At 47.5% G+C, this 16,169-nt stretch overlaps 1 protein-coding gene across 2 annotated transcripts in view; it reads left to right on the top strand.

Moving 5' to 3' along the window:
* Nucleotides 1-16,169, top strand: part of LOC147698192 (RNA-binding protein 26-like) — a 1,163,085-nt gene that overhangs the window by 580,011 nt on the left and 566,905 nt on the right. For both annotated transcript variants that reach the window (XM_086934819.1, XM_086934820.1), the window contains exon 14: nt 376-507. In XM_086934819.1, coding sequence (XP_086790945.1) covers nt 376-507 — 132 coding nt within the window. The remainder of the gene's footprint in view (nt 1-375; nt 508-16,169) is intronic.

The following is a 16,169-nucleotide window of genomic DNA, read 5'->3' on the forward strand; positions in this document are numbered from 1 at the left end:
TTCAGGGCCTACTCTTGCTAGAGCAGGAAAAATACGAAAAGTGTACCACAAAAAGACGGTGGCATAGCATACTTAGGAACGGACTATATAATCCATTCATGGTGGATCTGAAAGAGGACAAGTTAACGGTGGACGCAAATGTATTTGCGTCTTCATAGCTGGCACAGGAGGGAAGTTACATGCACTTTAAGCTGGTACATGGAGTCGGTGGGGTACGCGCTAGGGAACACAACATGGCCAAAATTTAATTTTCCTCATTGTAACAAAGTTTTGAAACTGCAGGGAGATGAATGTCCAAACAAAAGGTTTCACTAGTCAATGTATTGCACCTTTAACTTGTAGTTATTACAGAAAACAAACTTTTCTTTGCTATAGGTGGTGCAGCCTTCAGCCCAGCAGTCTACTCAACCAGCCGTAAAGCAGTCAGTAAAGGATCGCTTAGGGCCAGTACCTTCGGGTAATGTTGAGCTCGCGGAGACTCGCATCTCTAGTCCAGAGGTACCTCAGGTATTTATAATCTCACTTTTACCAATTTAATTTTCTTTTTAAATGTACACTTGCCGTATATGACCAGATTTTAACTTTGCTTTAAAACTTTATTTTTGAAACTGAATAAACTGAAGAACTGTTGAGCAATATAAGCAGTATCCTCACTAATACACCCACAATGCCTTCCTCCAATACAATTTGGCATTTTCTATATGTTGTTTGCCATGTGAAAGTTATAAGGACACCTAAACTCAGAACACTGCTGTATTATTGAGTCTCTTTGTTAGGACGGAAATTAGTGCATGGGGAGGATCTGGCGGAGAGGGAACAAGGTAAAAACACAACGCGCATTCTCACTATCATAGCCAGGTCTATACCACTGTCTAGAAACCTGAAAGCATTATCTTTCTGGGCTTAATGGAATATGATAGCCAACAATGCTTATTTTCACCACACAGGTCTTGAGCAGGAGAACTTATTCAGGCATTTCCACCCTTCCCAGCAATTCCTACCATCTTTTTTACATGATTGCGTAAACGTTGTGCTGCCACTGGGTAACAACATAAAGTACAATTTCCCCTCCACCCCGCCCTCAATTTTGCCAGTACCCACATTGGAGAAGTTTATTTTTAAGCTGCAGAAGTTCCATTTTCCGCTTTATGGTGATTTCACTCAAGTCAAGGAAAATACAGACAGTGCCTCTTAAGAGTGGCTCTTTTTGCTTTTGTTGTAATATTCATACATGCTGGTTAGAATCCCGGACTTATCAGGAAGTCTATCCAAATATTCTTCTTATACTTAACCTCTGATCTGGCAACTCTTTGTTGGTTGTGTATTCTGAGATTCACAAAATCTGAACTCCTGATTTCTGCTTGTTCTCCAGGTTTTCTGTCTTGGACCCAAGTTGGGAGCTTGATGTATAAATAACAATTTTTGGGTTGCTGAATTTTCGTTCATGATACTTCAGAGTGCTCTTTTTTATTTCGAACAACTATTTCATGATATCCTACATCTGTCTTGTCAGTGGAACCTCTGAATTCTTCCTTTGTCCTCTTCGTATAAAAGAGCTTCTCTTCGTTGAACCTTGAGGCACTTTGCAGTTCCTTTAGTGTCACCTTTGTTAGCGATCCTCCTTGATGCAGGGATACTCCTTTGGGAGCTCTATCATCTGGCTTAAATTCACTGCCTCTCTGCATGTAGGAAGTCTTGGCGAGAAGAGGTCCGGTTTCTTTCCCTCTTTGTTTGTTTGTCAGTGACATGCTTGTACAGATTGGAATACCTAGCTAAACAAAGGGGAACTCTCCACCTGACAGTGCTCCTCAAATCACATTTTGCTTAGATAAGCTATTCATTCAATATCACAGAGTGAGTGTACTGCTTAGAATGCTTTTCTTGCACCAATCCAGCAGCTCATTCACTTAGCCTTGCTTTGCTGGCACACTGTTCCTCCTCCGATGGAGTCCCATATTTCCGGTTAAGCCTTAGTGATCAGTACAGCACTATTTGGATGCACAAAGATTACATAGGGGTAGAGCAGGCTGTGTGAAGGAAAATGTCATAGCCTGTAAACCATCCATATGTGCACTGTTCTCTTGATTCCACAGTGGATGACATCTGTGGAATCTCTGGGGCAGCTTACAGATAGCCTCTGTGGCTGTAAGCTCTGCACTGCGAGGCATGCAGTCTCTTCACCCAGAGCCTGTCACACTTGCCACTCACACCACTTGACCTTCACTGTATGATCACATGAATTGCTCTTGTGCCACAGCTCCCAAAGTGTGTGTTGATTATAGCAAGTTTTAACCTCAGTTTGCAAGTTTGCATTCATTTCCCCTTTCCTTTTCATCTAACTTGTGTTATGGAAATAGTGTATTTTGTAGTACTTGCATCATTATCATCTAGGTTAATTTACTCATTCTGCCACTTGCACTTTCTGCTTGATTTGCAAATTTTGGGGAATTGGACTAGTATGGCGTTCTATGCCACTAGGTACCTCTGGGCAAAGATTCCTATACTTATGCAGCCACTACATTATGCCAGTCCCATTTAAGTAATTTTGTTCGCTGCTACTTGTATGAAAGAAAGTTCATAATTTCCAGGCCTTAGAGGGAGGTGGGGTAAAATGTTGCCAAATTTCTCGTTGTCTTCTGGCAAGTTAATAGCCAGCTTCTTCAGATCCATTGTTTGCCACAGGCTGTGAATCGAAATTTGCCTAGCTTGCGTAACAGTAAGTTTCAATTCTATTAGGGACACAGAGGCGAGGATTATACTTTCCTTTCTCTGCTCTTTATTCCGAATACAAAACACAGCAGCCTCAGAAAAGCTTAAAACAAAAATGCTTATATACCAAAATATATATATAAAGAATTCAACAGAAAAAACATAACGAGTCTCTTGACAACTACAACTCACATCAGTCCATCGCAGTAGTCCACAACATCAATCCTTCCAACATGTCAACCAAGGCTAGATAGGGAGTCCCTCTTCTCTTCCTCCTCTTTCTTCGCGCAAATTATGCCCACTTCTCACTGTTCCGGTTTTGAACCATCATTTCCTAGCAGAAAAAACACGACAGCGTAAGCGTTGTAAAATAAACTACACACTTACGACAACCATTCATTAACACCATCATTTAGTACGTCACATAGTACAGAGTCCGATTAAAAACCTGATTACTTACTGACATACGGGTGGGATCTCACTCGAAGATGCTTTGGGAGGGATAATCCTTGCCTCCATGTCCTTAATAGAATTGAAACTTACTGTTACGTAAGCTAGGCAAATTTCGATTCTATGGCAGGACCGGAGGCTCAGATTATGCTAGTTCAAAGCTTACTTACCACAAAATGAGCGATATCCACAACTGGTTTAAAATAAAACCTTTTAAACGTGGAATCTGAGGACCAGTCTGCAGCCCACATCAAGTCCTCTAAACAAGCTCCAACAGAAAAAGCCTTGGAGGCATGGCCCCCCTGGCAGAATGAGCCCCAAAACGTTTGGTATCTATGTCTGCCTCCTGCATGACCCAGTGCACCCACCTGGCTATGGTAGGGGAAGAGACTGCTTTGTGTGGTTTTCGCAAGGCAATTAGCAATTGTCGTTCGCAAGGAGGACGAATATCTAGAGTCATATCTGCATATGCTTTCAGGCATTGAAAAACACACAACTTGGGAACATCCACAAAAGCTGGATACGAAATAGTTCTTGACGCAGATTTTATGTGACTCCCCACTGTGAAGGTAACCCTGTCCGGGGAAAAAACTTGTGCTGAAACATCCAAGGCTCGAACATCTGACACCCTTTGACAAGATACCAAACATAAAAGCATAGCCAACTTGGCCGAAAGTTCCTTCAAAGACAGGTACGTTTTGGGTTGCCAAGATAGGAAAAGGTTCAGAACCACATTGACGTCCCAAAGGACCGAATAACGAGGCTCTGGGGGTAACGACAACCGAATCCATCGTAAGAGTCTACAAACAAAAGGGTGTTCCCCAACCAGTGCCCCCTCCACCCGATGATGAGCCGCGGAAATCGTTGAACGCATTGTATTAATCGTTCGGTACGCATGGCCAGCTGATGCCAGTTCTGCCAAAATATTCAGAATGGGAACGACTCCCGTGACCAGGGGATCCAAGTCCCGTCGAAGACACCAACGCACCCACTTAGTCCAAGCGGATCTGTAACGCTTCCCCGTACTGTTTGCTCAGGCTTTGGACAAAAGGCCTTCAGCTGATCTCGAAAGGCCCGGATGCGACCAGCATCGCCGGAAAGCCTCCATGCCATGAGGTGGAGAGAACCTTGAATGATAAGATGATGTCTCCTGATCCGGATTGAGCAATAGGTGAGGAAACCGGGGGAGTAGGATTGGAGAATCCCAAGAAAGTTCCAGAAGAACCGGAAACCAAACTTGGTACCTCCAGAGCAGCATCACCAGCACCAGCTCCACATTCTGCCGGCGAACCTGGGCCACTGTTCTCACCACCATCGAAAAGGGGGGGAACGCAAAGGGGCTCTTTAGACTCCAATCTTGGAGGAATGACTCTGTGGCTTCCGCTAGAGTATCCGGCCTCCAACTGAAGAACCTCGGAAGCTGATGATCTAAGCGAGACGCAAACAGGTCCACTGAGAAAGGACCCCACAGATCGTTCAGCCACTGAAAAACCTGAACATCCAACATCCACTGACAGGAGTCCCGCAGGTGTCTGGAGTGCAAGCCCGCCACCTGATTGGCTTGGCCCGGTAAGTACTCCGCCGTCACGGATACATGATGAGCCAGACAGTAATCCCAGAACTCCTTCGCCAGATCCGCCACAGCGCGAGATCGTGGACCTCCCCGATGGTTGACGTATCAAACCGCTGAGACATTGTCCATCATCAACAGCACACATGACTTCGATGAATCTCTGGTCCAGCAGCGTACTGCGAAAGATCCTGCCAGAAGCTCCAAGCAGTTGATTTTCAATTTCTGTTAATCTGACGACCAGGTGCCGCCTGTGGAGAATTCCCAGCAGCGAGCACCCCATCCCGACCTGCTGGTGTCGGATTATATTACAAGATCTGGGACTGACCCGAAGATCCCCCAACCATTTCAGGCCTCCATGTGGGACAGCCACCACAACATTTCTTCCTTCACCTCCTCCGAGAGAGGAACCATCTGATCGTAAGACATGATCCTCCGGAGGTGATGAGCTTTGAGACGTTGGAGCGCCCTGTAATGAAGGGGCCCCGGGAAGATTGCCTGAATGGAAGAGGAAAGAAGTCCCACCACCCATCGCAACCTGCCGTAAAGACGTCTGGGTCTTTGCAATTGTCTGCCGCAAGACATGTTGGATCTTGGCCATCTTCCGCGATGGAAGAATGAGCGAGGCCCCGGCGGAGTATATGACGAACCCCATGAATATCACCCTTTGACACATTACGAGGACCGACTTGTCACTGTTGATGATAAACCCTAGTTCTTGTGAAAGGGTAACTGTCTGATGAAGTTGTGAGTTCAATCTCTCGGGACATTGCGCCATCAGCAGGATATCGACCAAGTAGACCATCATCCGGATAGCCTGCCCCCGCAGGTTTTCCACCGTTGGGTGCAACACTTTTGTGAAACACCATGGGGCTGAGGAAAGCCCGAACGGAAGGGCGGTGAATTCGAACAACCGATCCCTCCAGAAAAACTGCAGGAAACGGCGATGAGGAGGGTGAATGTTAACTACAAGGTAAGCATCCGTGAGGTCCAACCGCAACATCCAATCTTGTGGAAGGAGGACATTCCGGAGGAGGTGAATCCCCTCCATCTTGAAATGCCGATAAATCAACCACCCATTGAATTCTTTGAGATAGATTATCGGTCGCCTGCTTCCATCTGTTTTGTCCAACAAAAAAATATTGCTGAGGAACCCCAAGGGATGCCGGGTTGATTGACGAATGGCTCCTTTGCGAAGAAGCTCTGAGACCTCTTCGTCTATCAACTGCGCATCGGACACTGAAAAGACTATAGGACGCGGGGTACCTACCTGTTTGGGCTGAAAGTAAAATTTTACATGGAATCCGCGCACGGTCTGTAAAACCCACGCGTCCGCAGTAAGCGCTGCCCACTCCTTCTGAAAGGTCGCTAGCCAACCGCCAATTTGAACCTGTTCTGCCGGGATAACACTCACCGTTCGAATTGTTAGGTCCTGCGTTCTTCCTGTAGCCACGACCACCAAAGCATTGCCCTCTTGTGGGGTAGAAATTGTTGAAATTGGCTGAGGGGTTATACTGGCAATTGGCGTTTCCTAGAAAAATTATCACCCTTTGCGCCCAGTTCGACATGACGTCTGGAGAAATGACGGACACTTTCGCCTCCTCCGCCATATCAAGGATCTTCGTGATAGGTCCGACCACGTCTCACAGCTTATCCTGGCATGACCGCCAGGAGTGGTCACTGCCCTCACGCGGAGCTTTCATGAATTTCGCCAGGAAGGTGGCCATTTTGGTGTCTAATTCTGGTGTCAAGGCCACCTTACCTTCCAGCGTGGGCCTAGGACATTCCCCACTCAGACACCCTCTAGCTTCTTTCTCCAAAGGTTTGCGCAGGCGACTCGCCGCGAACTTGGCCACCTTGTCACCCGGGATCCAGGCTGCGGATCGCGGTTAGATAATCTCATCTGGATCCAGCATGCCCGAACTGTCCCGAGGCAACTCTGCGGCCGAGCTCGAAGGGCGCCAAGAGCGCACGGAGTCCTCATCATCTGTATCTGGGGTGTCCCCACCCGGAGATGGAGGGAGCCGTACCCGTAGCTACCGAGGGTTCAGGAGCCGAGAGCGGGGGGTGGACTCCTTTGCCAAGAAAGCATCACACAGACGTTCAAAGGCGCCCCTATCCACCCCCTGCAGGGCTTTTTCGGGGCAGGAGAACCTTCTCCTGAGAGGCCTGGGAGAACCACTGGTGCTCCTCCCTGAGCTTGCGCAATTTAAGCACACTCCTCAACAATGCTAGCCGAAAGACGCTCTTCCATGGGCCTCACCACCTCTGTGACGCAGCGATAATTGGAGCTGTTAATTGCATTATAGAGGTCCTCATCATTCAAATATGCCCGGGAATTATCCTCATAGTAACCTTCCTGCTCCATGACCGATAATGAAATGGACTCCATAGCCCCTAACTACTACCCAGCCGGCGTGGGAGTTAAACAATTATGGGCAGACCCAAGGACTCAAAAGATGGCAGGGTGTCATTCTGACCCCACCACAGTGGCAACAGCCTCTTTTTTAGTAATGCCAATGCTACCATTATTTTTATAATAATCCATTTTCTTATGTCTTGCTTATTCCTTATTCTTTTCGCTGCGCAATCTTTTTTCTCATTCATCCTTTTTGTTAAACTCTTTATCATGCAAGGTGATTGCCAATTTCCAAGTTTTCTCATGTCATGGCGGGCCATCCGAACCTCTCAACCACAAACACGTACTGATGCAAGGTTCCATTTAAGCAGTTTATTTATCCAATGCATTTCGGACCCTTTCTGGGTCCTTCGTCAGGGAACATACTGTAAGTGATAATAACACATATATTAACAACCCACATTTAAAAAACCACGAACTTATTTTTAAAAAAAAACATTCCTATTATGTACAACATATTAGCCATAAGTGTTGTAAAACATCCTTCATGCTACACTCTCTCAAGTGCCCTTTTTCCATGGGACCCGTCTACCTAGCAATGCTCCCTTGAATTATTTAAAAGAAATCAGTCACACCTGAACTTCTTCACTATCCCTGCGGGTCTGTACGATTACATCACCGTTCTCTTTCCGTCCTAGTTCTACCCCATTACTTCCACGTTATGATTTCCTTAGCGCTAGTAACAAAACTTGATGTTTCCCCTCCACCTCTCATATATGCCGGTTCACCACTGCTCCGCAACCACCCCTTCCCTGTTCTCGCCGATTTCTTAGTTAAACATACCTGCTTAACAGACGACATCTCTCTCTCCTCGGTAAAACTGGAGGCTATTCTTACTAGCTGACTCCCCTTCAATCATCAGGCTTGTTAACTAGCCTTCGTGATTAGGACCCGCCCCCTCCCTTAAACCCACAGTGTCAACCTAAAACATAGGAGAACAGTCATATTGGGAGTGACTACCTTTCCCATAATCCTTCTGGTATCTATCTAGCGATCCCAATGGACTAACACCACTACATTGAAAATAATTATGAAGTGTTCACAATCAACTAGATGAGTAATGATACATCACTGGAAAATGTCCGCAAAAATTCATCTAAATGTCCATGGTAATATGTGCGTGTTCATTTCTTTCGCTGACACGTTTAAAACAAACTTGCTGAATGAAACGCGATGATCTCCCTTGCATGCTGAGATCGATATTTTGTCAGACCCAAGGACTGCAACGGTTTTTGGGGGCCAGAAACTGGCAAATACAGGGCGCACCAGACCCCCCAAAGCGCGCTGACCCTCCTCTAAAGGACCGGGTCTAACCACCTCACAGCGAGCTACCACACACCTGTAACTCTTAGTGCTGTTCTGCCCGCAGGCGATTAACGTGGTTCACCCGCAAATACGGACCCCGACAGGGGCGTTCACAATAATGTTTGGGGCAAATACAGACCCGGGGACTGGGCGTACTGAGAGGGGGCAAGGGCAAGGCTCCGGCTCGGCAAACTCCTCAGCACGGCTCCTCTCTGTGAGGAGAAACTGCGCTGCGGAGCAACGAGACGGCACAGAGCCCTCTAGTGGGTGTTTGTGCACCGCATTCCACAGTCGGAGGAAAAAGATGCGTAAGGAACGAGAAGCATTCCCCCCGACTTAAACGGGGCTCTGTGAAATGAAGAAACACAGTACAAGAGCCCCCGCCTCCAAAACAAGCGTTAACCTCGTCAATAAAGCAATTACAATAGCAACAAGGAGAGTAAGAGAAATCACTTAACTGGCTGCGCAAACCTCCCTGTATCTAATCCTGGAGTGAATTCAGGGTTTGCATGAATCCATGGGTATAGGGCAACCGGCATTCAGTGTAGCAGAAGTACGCTCCCAAATCTTCAAGGATATCTTGGTCATGTCAGATATTTATAGCTATTTGGGCTTCCCGGTATGAAGTATCAATGGTCAATCCCAGACATCCCTGCCTACTACAACTCTATTCATAAAAAGCCATTGCTTTTCTGATTCTCCTGCTGACCACGCAACCATTATTCTGAGGTTATGTACTTCCAAGCATTTGATCAAATGTTTGGCAGATCTCCCTCACATGCAATTCGGAGTCTGTGGGGACCGAGGTGTTTAACATTTCTGGTCTATCTGCATTTGTTTTAGCCTATGCTACCATCTCATATTCTTCTAAGCAGTTCTTGACTGACTGCTAAAGTTTCAGGTGCCATTAAAGTCAGAGGACGTAGTCCGACAATAGGCTGATTTTGTGTTTCTCGCCACCGAAGGTCACTCGCTGTGTCTTGGGTAGGGATCCTATACGCGTGGCATTGGGTTCAATCGTCTGGGCAAAGAGCACAGGTGATTTCGGACATCTCTGGTGGGTAACTCTGTAGTGTAAACTTGTCTGTAGAAATCCCATTAACTCGTTTGCTGGCTTCACGCTGGATGTAGTTGACAGTATCAATCATTTGAACTTTGGCCTAAGCCCATTGTTTCCAAACTGTTCTCAGGAACCCACAGCTCACCCTGTCAAACCCTTTCTCTATATTAAGTATACCCCAGGAGAGCTGGGATCTATTTCTTCCTACACTACTCTACGATATGAGCCACTTTCCGTACATTTTCTGCTCTTTGCCTGTCCCTGAAAAAGCCTACCTCGTCCGACTCAACAAGAGCTGGTAGGAGCGTTAATGCAATAGTTTGGTAAAAATGTTGACATCTTTATTCAAAAGCCCTATAGCCCTGTGTGATTTGCAGGCCTCGCTGAATTTCCCTGGTTTAGGGATCACCACTAGGTCAGCCACCTTCATGGTAGGGGTCACAATTTTCGTTTCTCTGAATTAATCGAAGAAATCTGTTACAGGTTGAAAAATAAGTGCTAAGAATTCTGTGTAGAAAAGCACCTGTTAGGCCACTGGAGCCTGGTGCCTTTTGTGGTACGCCCTCCTGTGGTGAAATGGGTTAATCTAGGCGAGTTCTCCACTTCACTGGGACCGTGGGAGCTCATCCAGTTAAGAGGCTATAGTTGCCAGGTCTTCCCTTCCTAAGGAGTAGAGCCCTATATGAAAAATTGAGAAAAACTTCTATTTTTTCCCTTTTGTCTTCAACCTCCCCACTCTCTGATGTGCGCATTGCAGAGCTGCACAGCCTCATTTTCTGTACCCTCAGTTTGGTGTCTAATATTTTATCAGTCTTTTGCCCTTTTTAATCAAATTGTTGTTTTACTTGAGTAATGCTGTCTCTGCTTTTTCAATTCTAAGGACCCTAAGCTACCCCTGAACTATACACCTTTCGGTTTGCCTTGAAGGCTGGTGGGTCGGTTGGGTAGCTATATGGGTGAGTATGTGTGTAGCTTGCACTCTTTACAGTTCCTGTAGAAGGTGCTGCTCCTAAAGTCTTGTTCTTTGTGCTTTAGCCATCAAGGAGATGGCCACTCTTCCAAAGGTTGCTTTCAACATATCCCAGTGATTGTTCTAGGTCAGGTCTTTGGGGTCATTTTCATTGAAATAATTGCATATGGTTTGGGGTAATTCTTCCCTATGTGCTGTGTTGCTAATAAGGTGTGGTTGATCTCCATAATCTTCCTCCCCTATTTGTGATGATGTCTTTTAATGAGTAAAACTTGACTGTGGTCTGAGATAGCACTCCCATTGGTCTGGGTATCCACAACCCACCCTTTTGGGTTTCAAGATTTGAACAACATGTCTCTGCATGTATATACTGTGTTTTCCTGCAAGTAGAATGAATAATCTTTGCACCCCGGGTGTAGATGGCTCCAGCTACCTACTGTGCCCATCTCAGCAAATTGTGCCTTCAACTTTATAAAGGTATACAAAAAAGTGATGGATGGAGTGCTTGAATTAATCTCAGTCACTGGTAATTATTTGGGACCGCATCCCAATTGTTATTTTGCACATCATGTCACCTCAGTTTGGACCCAGCTATATTCAAATCAAACTTGCTCCAATCAGAACAGTCCGTCCTGAACTGCCAAGCCAGGTCCTCCCTGAACCAAAACAAACGCAACGTTGGACCGGTTTCGCCTAGATATGGGTTAATCAGCCAGGTACAGCTTGGTTCCAGTGCAAGTGTGCATGGGACCCATGTCAGAGCATTCTCGTCCTACTTAGGGGATCTGTGAGAAAGTAGGAGTTCGAGGCAAATGAGCTGCAGACCACACACTGTGCATAGATCACAATCTGGTGTTGGGCCTGGATGTTTGCACTTTGTTGTTGTCCTGGAAAAGTCTTTGGAAGTCACAAGATAGGTGACTCCGCCTTTGGACCATAGTGCGCATGGGCATCGGCTCCATCTTCAGATAGGTTTTTTCCGCCATCGGGCTCGGATGTGTTTATCGCGCTCCAGCTCGGTATCGTTACCGATTCTACTTTCGACGCGCAATCCTTCACCCTTTCTACGGTATTGTTTTCGATTGCGAACCCACATCGTCGAGCATCTCAACAACTTCGAAGTCCTCGATTCCGGTCGTCGACTAAGGCCTTCGGGCTACATGGACCTATACATCTGGCTCATGGAAAGGACTCCATTCAAGAAGTGTCCTCAATGTGGGTCGAAATTCCCACACACAGATCTGCATGAGGTGTGTAACCTCTGCCTTTCACCGGAGCATGAGGCCAGGGACTGTTCAGCTTGTGCCTCTTCCCGCTCCAAAAAGACCATTTGGGATCGTCGCACTCGAAGAAGAATGGCTCGCTCGCCGACTTCCATTCCTGATGACATCTTCCAGGAGGGCGTTGATGTCCCAGAACCGGAGCGGGTCGAAGAAGGCCTCGTCCGCGCGTCCGAAAACGATGACTCCAACGTCATCACTCCTGGGCAGCGGGTCGTTAGTACAAACGTCGACCCTGACCCCCATCACCGAAAAATGCTTCGGTCACACCTTCAGCTTCGGGCCCAGGTGCACACTGTGAAAAAGCTCCCCATGCCCCGCCTCCGGGCCTGGCCAAGAAGCATACAACAAAGCCTTCAGGCCACTCGAACTCGAGTCAGCCTACCTTCGGTGCCCAAACCCAGACCACAGCACCAAAGAAGAAACCACCATCTTCAGTGCCGACCACTGCCTCAGCATCCACACACTCTGCACCCAAGCCTACCGACACCAATCCTTCTTAAAGAAACCCCTGGAGCAGGCACCCAAGCCTACTGCCTCCAACCCTTCGACTCCGAAAAAAACATCTGAGTCCACCAACAAGCCGTCGCCGAAAACTACAGACACTCACTCTTCGGTGCCGGAAAGAGACTCAGAACCAAACAAACAGCCGGTTTCAGAGGCTCTCACAGATACCTCAAAACCTCAGAGGTCCAACCCTAAGGAGCACAAAACCACTTTGGAATCAGTGCTGTGCAAACATTCGGAACCGAAAAAATCGGCACCGAAAGACATTCCTCCCACAGATGAGCTTTTTAAACCGGATCCCACTCAAAAAACTCTCCAAAAAGATCCATAAACTGGTCAACTGACTCGGTTCTAAAGAAAGACCTCTGGACTCGCCTACACCAGCTCCACCACCTAAAAAGAGGGACATTACAACATCTACTCTCAGGATTCCTTCTCCACCTCCTCCTCTACCTCCTACTCCGCCAAACCCCTCTCCTACGCCATCTCTTCCATCAACAGATGATGGTGACAGTTCTGGTGACACAGGGGAGGGTGCACATGAGGAGCCACTAGGGCCGTGGTTCCCAAACTGTGCGCCGCGGCGCCCTGGTGTGCCGTTATTACTTGCCAGGGGCGCCGCGGCACGATGTGGGCAACATGCAGAGTGGAGCTGCAGGGGCTCTTAGACAGGGTGAAAAAACAGAAAGGCCTCATTAGCACGCAAATGGTCTTTTAAAGACCTGGAAGCGTTCGGGTGCGGCTGTGTGTGCACCCGGGATCCTGTCTCATCCTGGCCTGCCACACACGAAGGGGAGGCGGAGGGGGGGGGGGGAGCAAGGGGCCTTGTTGCTCCTCGCCAATGTCACAGTGATTGTTCCTTTCTTGTGCAACAGCACACAAACCTGCATGCCAACCCCACCAGCTCAGCGACAAAATGCGTGTTTTAGTCCAAGTTATCCTTCCTGTTTCTTTTCCCAGGTCATCTTAAAGCCCCTCATCTGATTTTTTTTTTAATGCGTATTTCACACCAAGTTTGGGGCTTTCATCCCACCCCAGTATTAACGTAACTCAGCTTTTCTAACCTCCAACACGTCCCTCTCTCCTTTGTGTGGCCAACATTGAAGTCCCTTCTGGGTACACCTGCTAGGTGCCTCTTTCCTTGGCATCGCAGTTACCCTTCCCACCCCATCTGATACTGCAGTTGCTCCTCTCATCCCAGGCCTGGACAGAGGGGGCAGTCAGAGTGCACGGGGGCAGGTATGGACAGAAGGGGTAGTCGGGGATATGGGGCAGGCACGGACAGAAGGGTAGACTGAGGGCACAACGGAAGCAGGCAAAACTACAGGAAGTACTCCCGAGGTCGGGCTTACATCCCCGCCCACCGGTCCAACGGTAAAAAAATGGGGGGGAGCCACGGCCAACTGCCAATTAGATCAAGGGAGCCACGGGTCAAAAAAGTTTGGGAACCACTGCACTAGGGGATGCTAGTCTGCCTCATACCACAGACCCATGGGACGATTACAATACACCAGACGTCCCTAACGTGCCACAGGAAGACGTCTATCCTTCTAGACCTTCCCCTCCTGAGGATACCTTGGGCTTCAACCAGCTAGTCCACAGAGCTGCACAGTACCATGGGGTTAACTTAAACACAAACCCCGTGGATGAGGATTTCCTAATGGATACTTTTGATATTTCACAAAAGACCACCTCCATCCTACCCATGCTAAAAGGGGTTATTAAACATGCAGCTGTAGTGTTTAAAGACCCAGTTAGGGCTAGGGTCATCTACCAAAGAATAGAGAAAAAATATAAGCCCGCCCCAACAGACCCAACATACATTAAGGGCCACATACCATTAGATTCTTTAGTAGTCTCCAATGCCAGGAAAAGGGCTAACTCTCAGACATCAGGGAATGCTCCACCTCCTGACAAAGAGTCCAAACTCTTAGATGCTTCCGGCAAACACACAGCGTCTCAAGCTGCTAACATATGGCATATCACCAACACTCAAGCTTTGTTAGTTCGGTATGATAGGGCGCACTACGATGAGCTAGAGACCCTATTGCAACACCTGCCTGTAAGAAAGTGACTCTGTATATACTGCACCGAAGTAAGGTTCGATGCGCAGAGTCCACAGTCCCCAGAGGTTTGGCAGAGGCTAATGTTAGATATGACCTTACTCTCTAAAGTGATAGCTTGGTCGAGCAGTAAGGCAGTATCGGAGGACAGTGTAAAGCACTTCTACACACACAGTCAGCAAATGGTCTCACACAGTCTAGAACTAAACTCTAGGCTAATTGTTTTGTATATAAAAATATATAATTGTTTTATTTTAGAACCACAAGTAGGTATAAAAATACTTTCTCAGAAGGAGTTGCTAAAGTTGAATACTTTCAATTAGCAGTAGACTTTTAAATGCAATCGATACAGTTGTTGCAATATACAGCACAATCTTAACACAATAATAACATTGAGCTCAATGGGAAGTTTTATGTAAATGCAATAAAATCACTTTACAAATGTTTTTCTTCCTCCGGGCTGGATCCTGAATTCAGCCCTGGTGCATTTCCTGTAAACAGTCGAAAGAAATTGTTTTGTTACATAGACAACTTTTAAGGAATATGTTTTGAAAATCGACACTTAAAAGAATATCTGGCAAAAACCAGGCAATGTTATCCTATGGGAGGAAATCGAGTTATTGGAAAATCACAGTAGTGTGTACTTTTCAAGGTCAGTGCTGGGAACAAAGATCAAGAGCTGGGATCTCTCTTGGTAGCAGGTGAGTAATTTCGTTTTCGTTGATCGGATGATTTTAAGGAATATTTCAAAGTTTCAAAACTCGACACTTTCCAAGTGAAACCAGCCAATGTTTACCCTATTTAGAAAAAGCAAGTTATCAGTCTTTGGGTAAGTACTCGGCTGGCAGAGTCAAGGTTCTTTGGTAAGACTTGGGGGTCTCCCAGGGTCAGGTAGGTACAGTTGTTACACCCTCAGTGGCACAGGGGCAGCCGGGTGCAGAGAGAGTAGGCCCAATGTTAGCCTAAGGCGGGCAGGGGGCCTTTGGTTGGTGGCTGCTACTAGGTGGTCCACGCGGCTGTAGGAGCTGAGCTCCGGGTCACTTACACAGCGCAAGTGTGGAAGTAGGATAGAACAGATGCTACCCTTCCAGCGGTACTCGGGTGGCTGGGTGCAGGGTGCTTTTGGGCCGTCGGACATCCAATGTATTTCAATGGAAAAGCTGGAAGTTGAACAAAGGCTGCAGGCTCGGGGATGGGGATTCTTCAGGTGCAACCACCACTTCGAGAGGTAAGTTGGGAAGTTGTAGGTGAGGTAGGCACCCCAGAGGAGGGCACAGGGGGCTGCAGGGTGCCCGGTGCAAGGGTGTCGGAAAATATTACCCTCTACTGGTCGTGGTTGGAGGGGTCCCTGGTTGTGAGGCTGCAGACGTTGTCAGGAGCGTCCAGAAGGATCCTGGGCCCTGGATTCGTGGTCTTTGTTCACTCAGGCACAGGCCGGGCTCGGCGAGTGCAGAGTGTGCTGGATACGCAGTTCCTGGCTTGCCCCAGGGGTTGTTGCTGTTTGAGCTGAACCACTGCTCGTGGGAGTCCCAGTCTTTGGACGAGCAAGGCAGTCAGGTCCTCCGGGTTTTGGAGGTTGCTGACCACAAGAGATGCCGGGATTTAGCAGGAGCAGGTTCGAGAGTTAACCGGCCTTTAGGGCTGGGGCCAAGTCAGTTGGTGTCGTCCTATTGTTAGCAGCTGCACGGCAGGTCTTCTTTCTTCTTGTTCTTCTTCTTGTTTCGGAATTGGGATCTGAGGAAGGAAGGTTTAGGGCTCCCCATCTTCAAGTTAAGCTTCACCTCTCCTCTCCCTTCTTAGGGGTGGGGTTGGCAGAGACTGCCACTCCCCCTTCCC

This window comes from Lissotriton vulgaris, chromosome 8, assembly GCF_964263255.1.
Source record: "Lissotriton vulgaris chromosome 8, aLisVul1.2, whole genome shotgun sequence".
Taxonomy (NCBI): Eukaryota; Metazoa; Chordata; class Amphibia; order Caudata; family Salamandridae; genus Lissotriton; species Lissotriton vulgaris.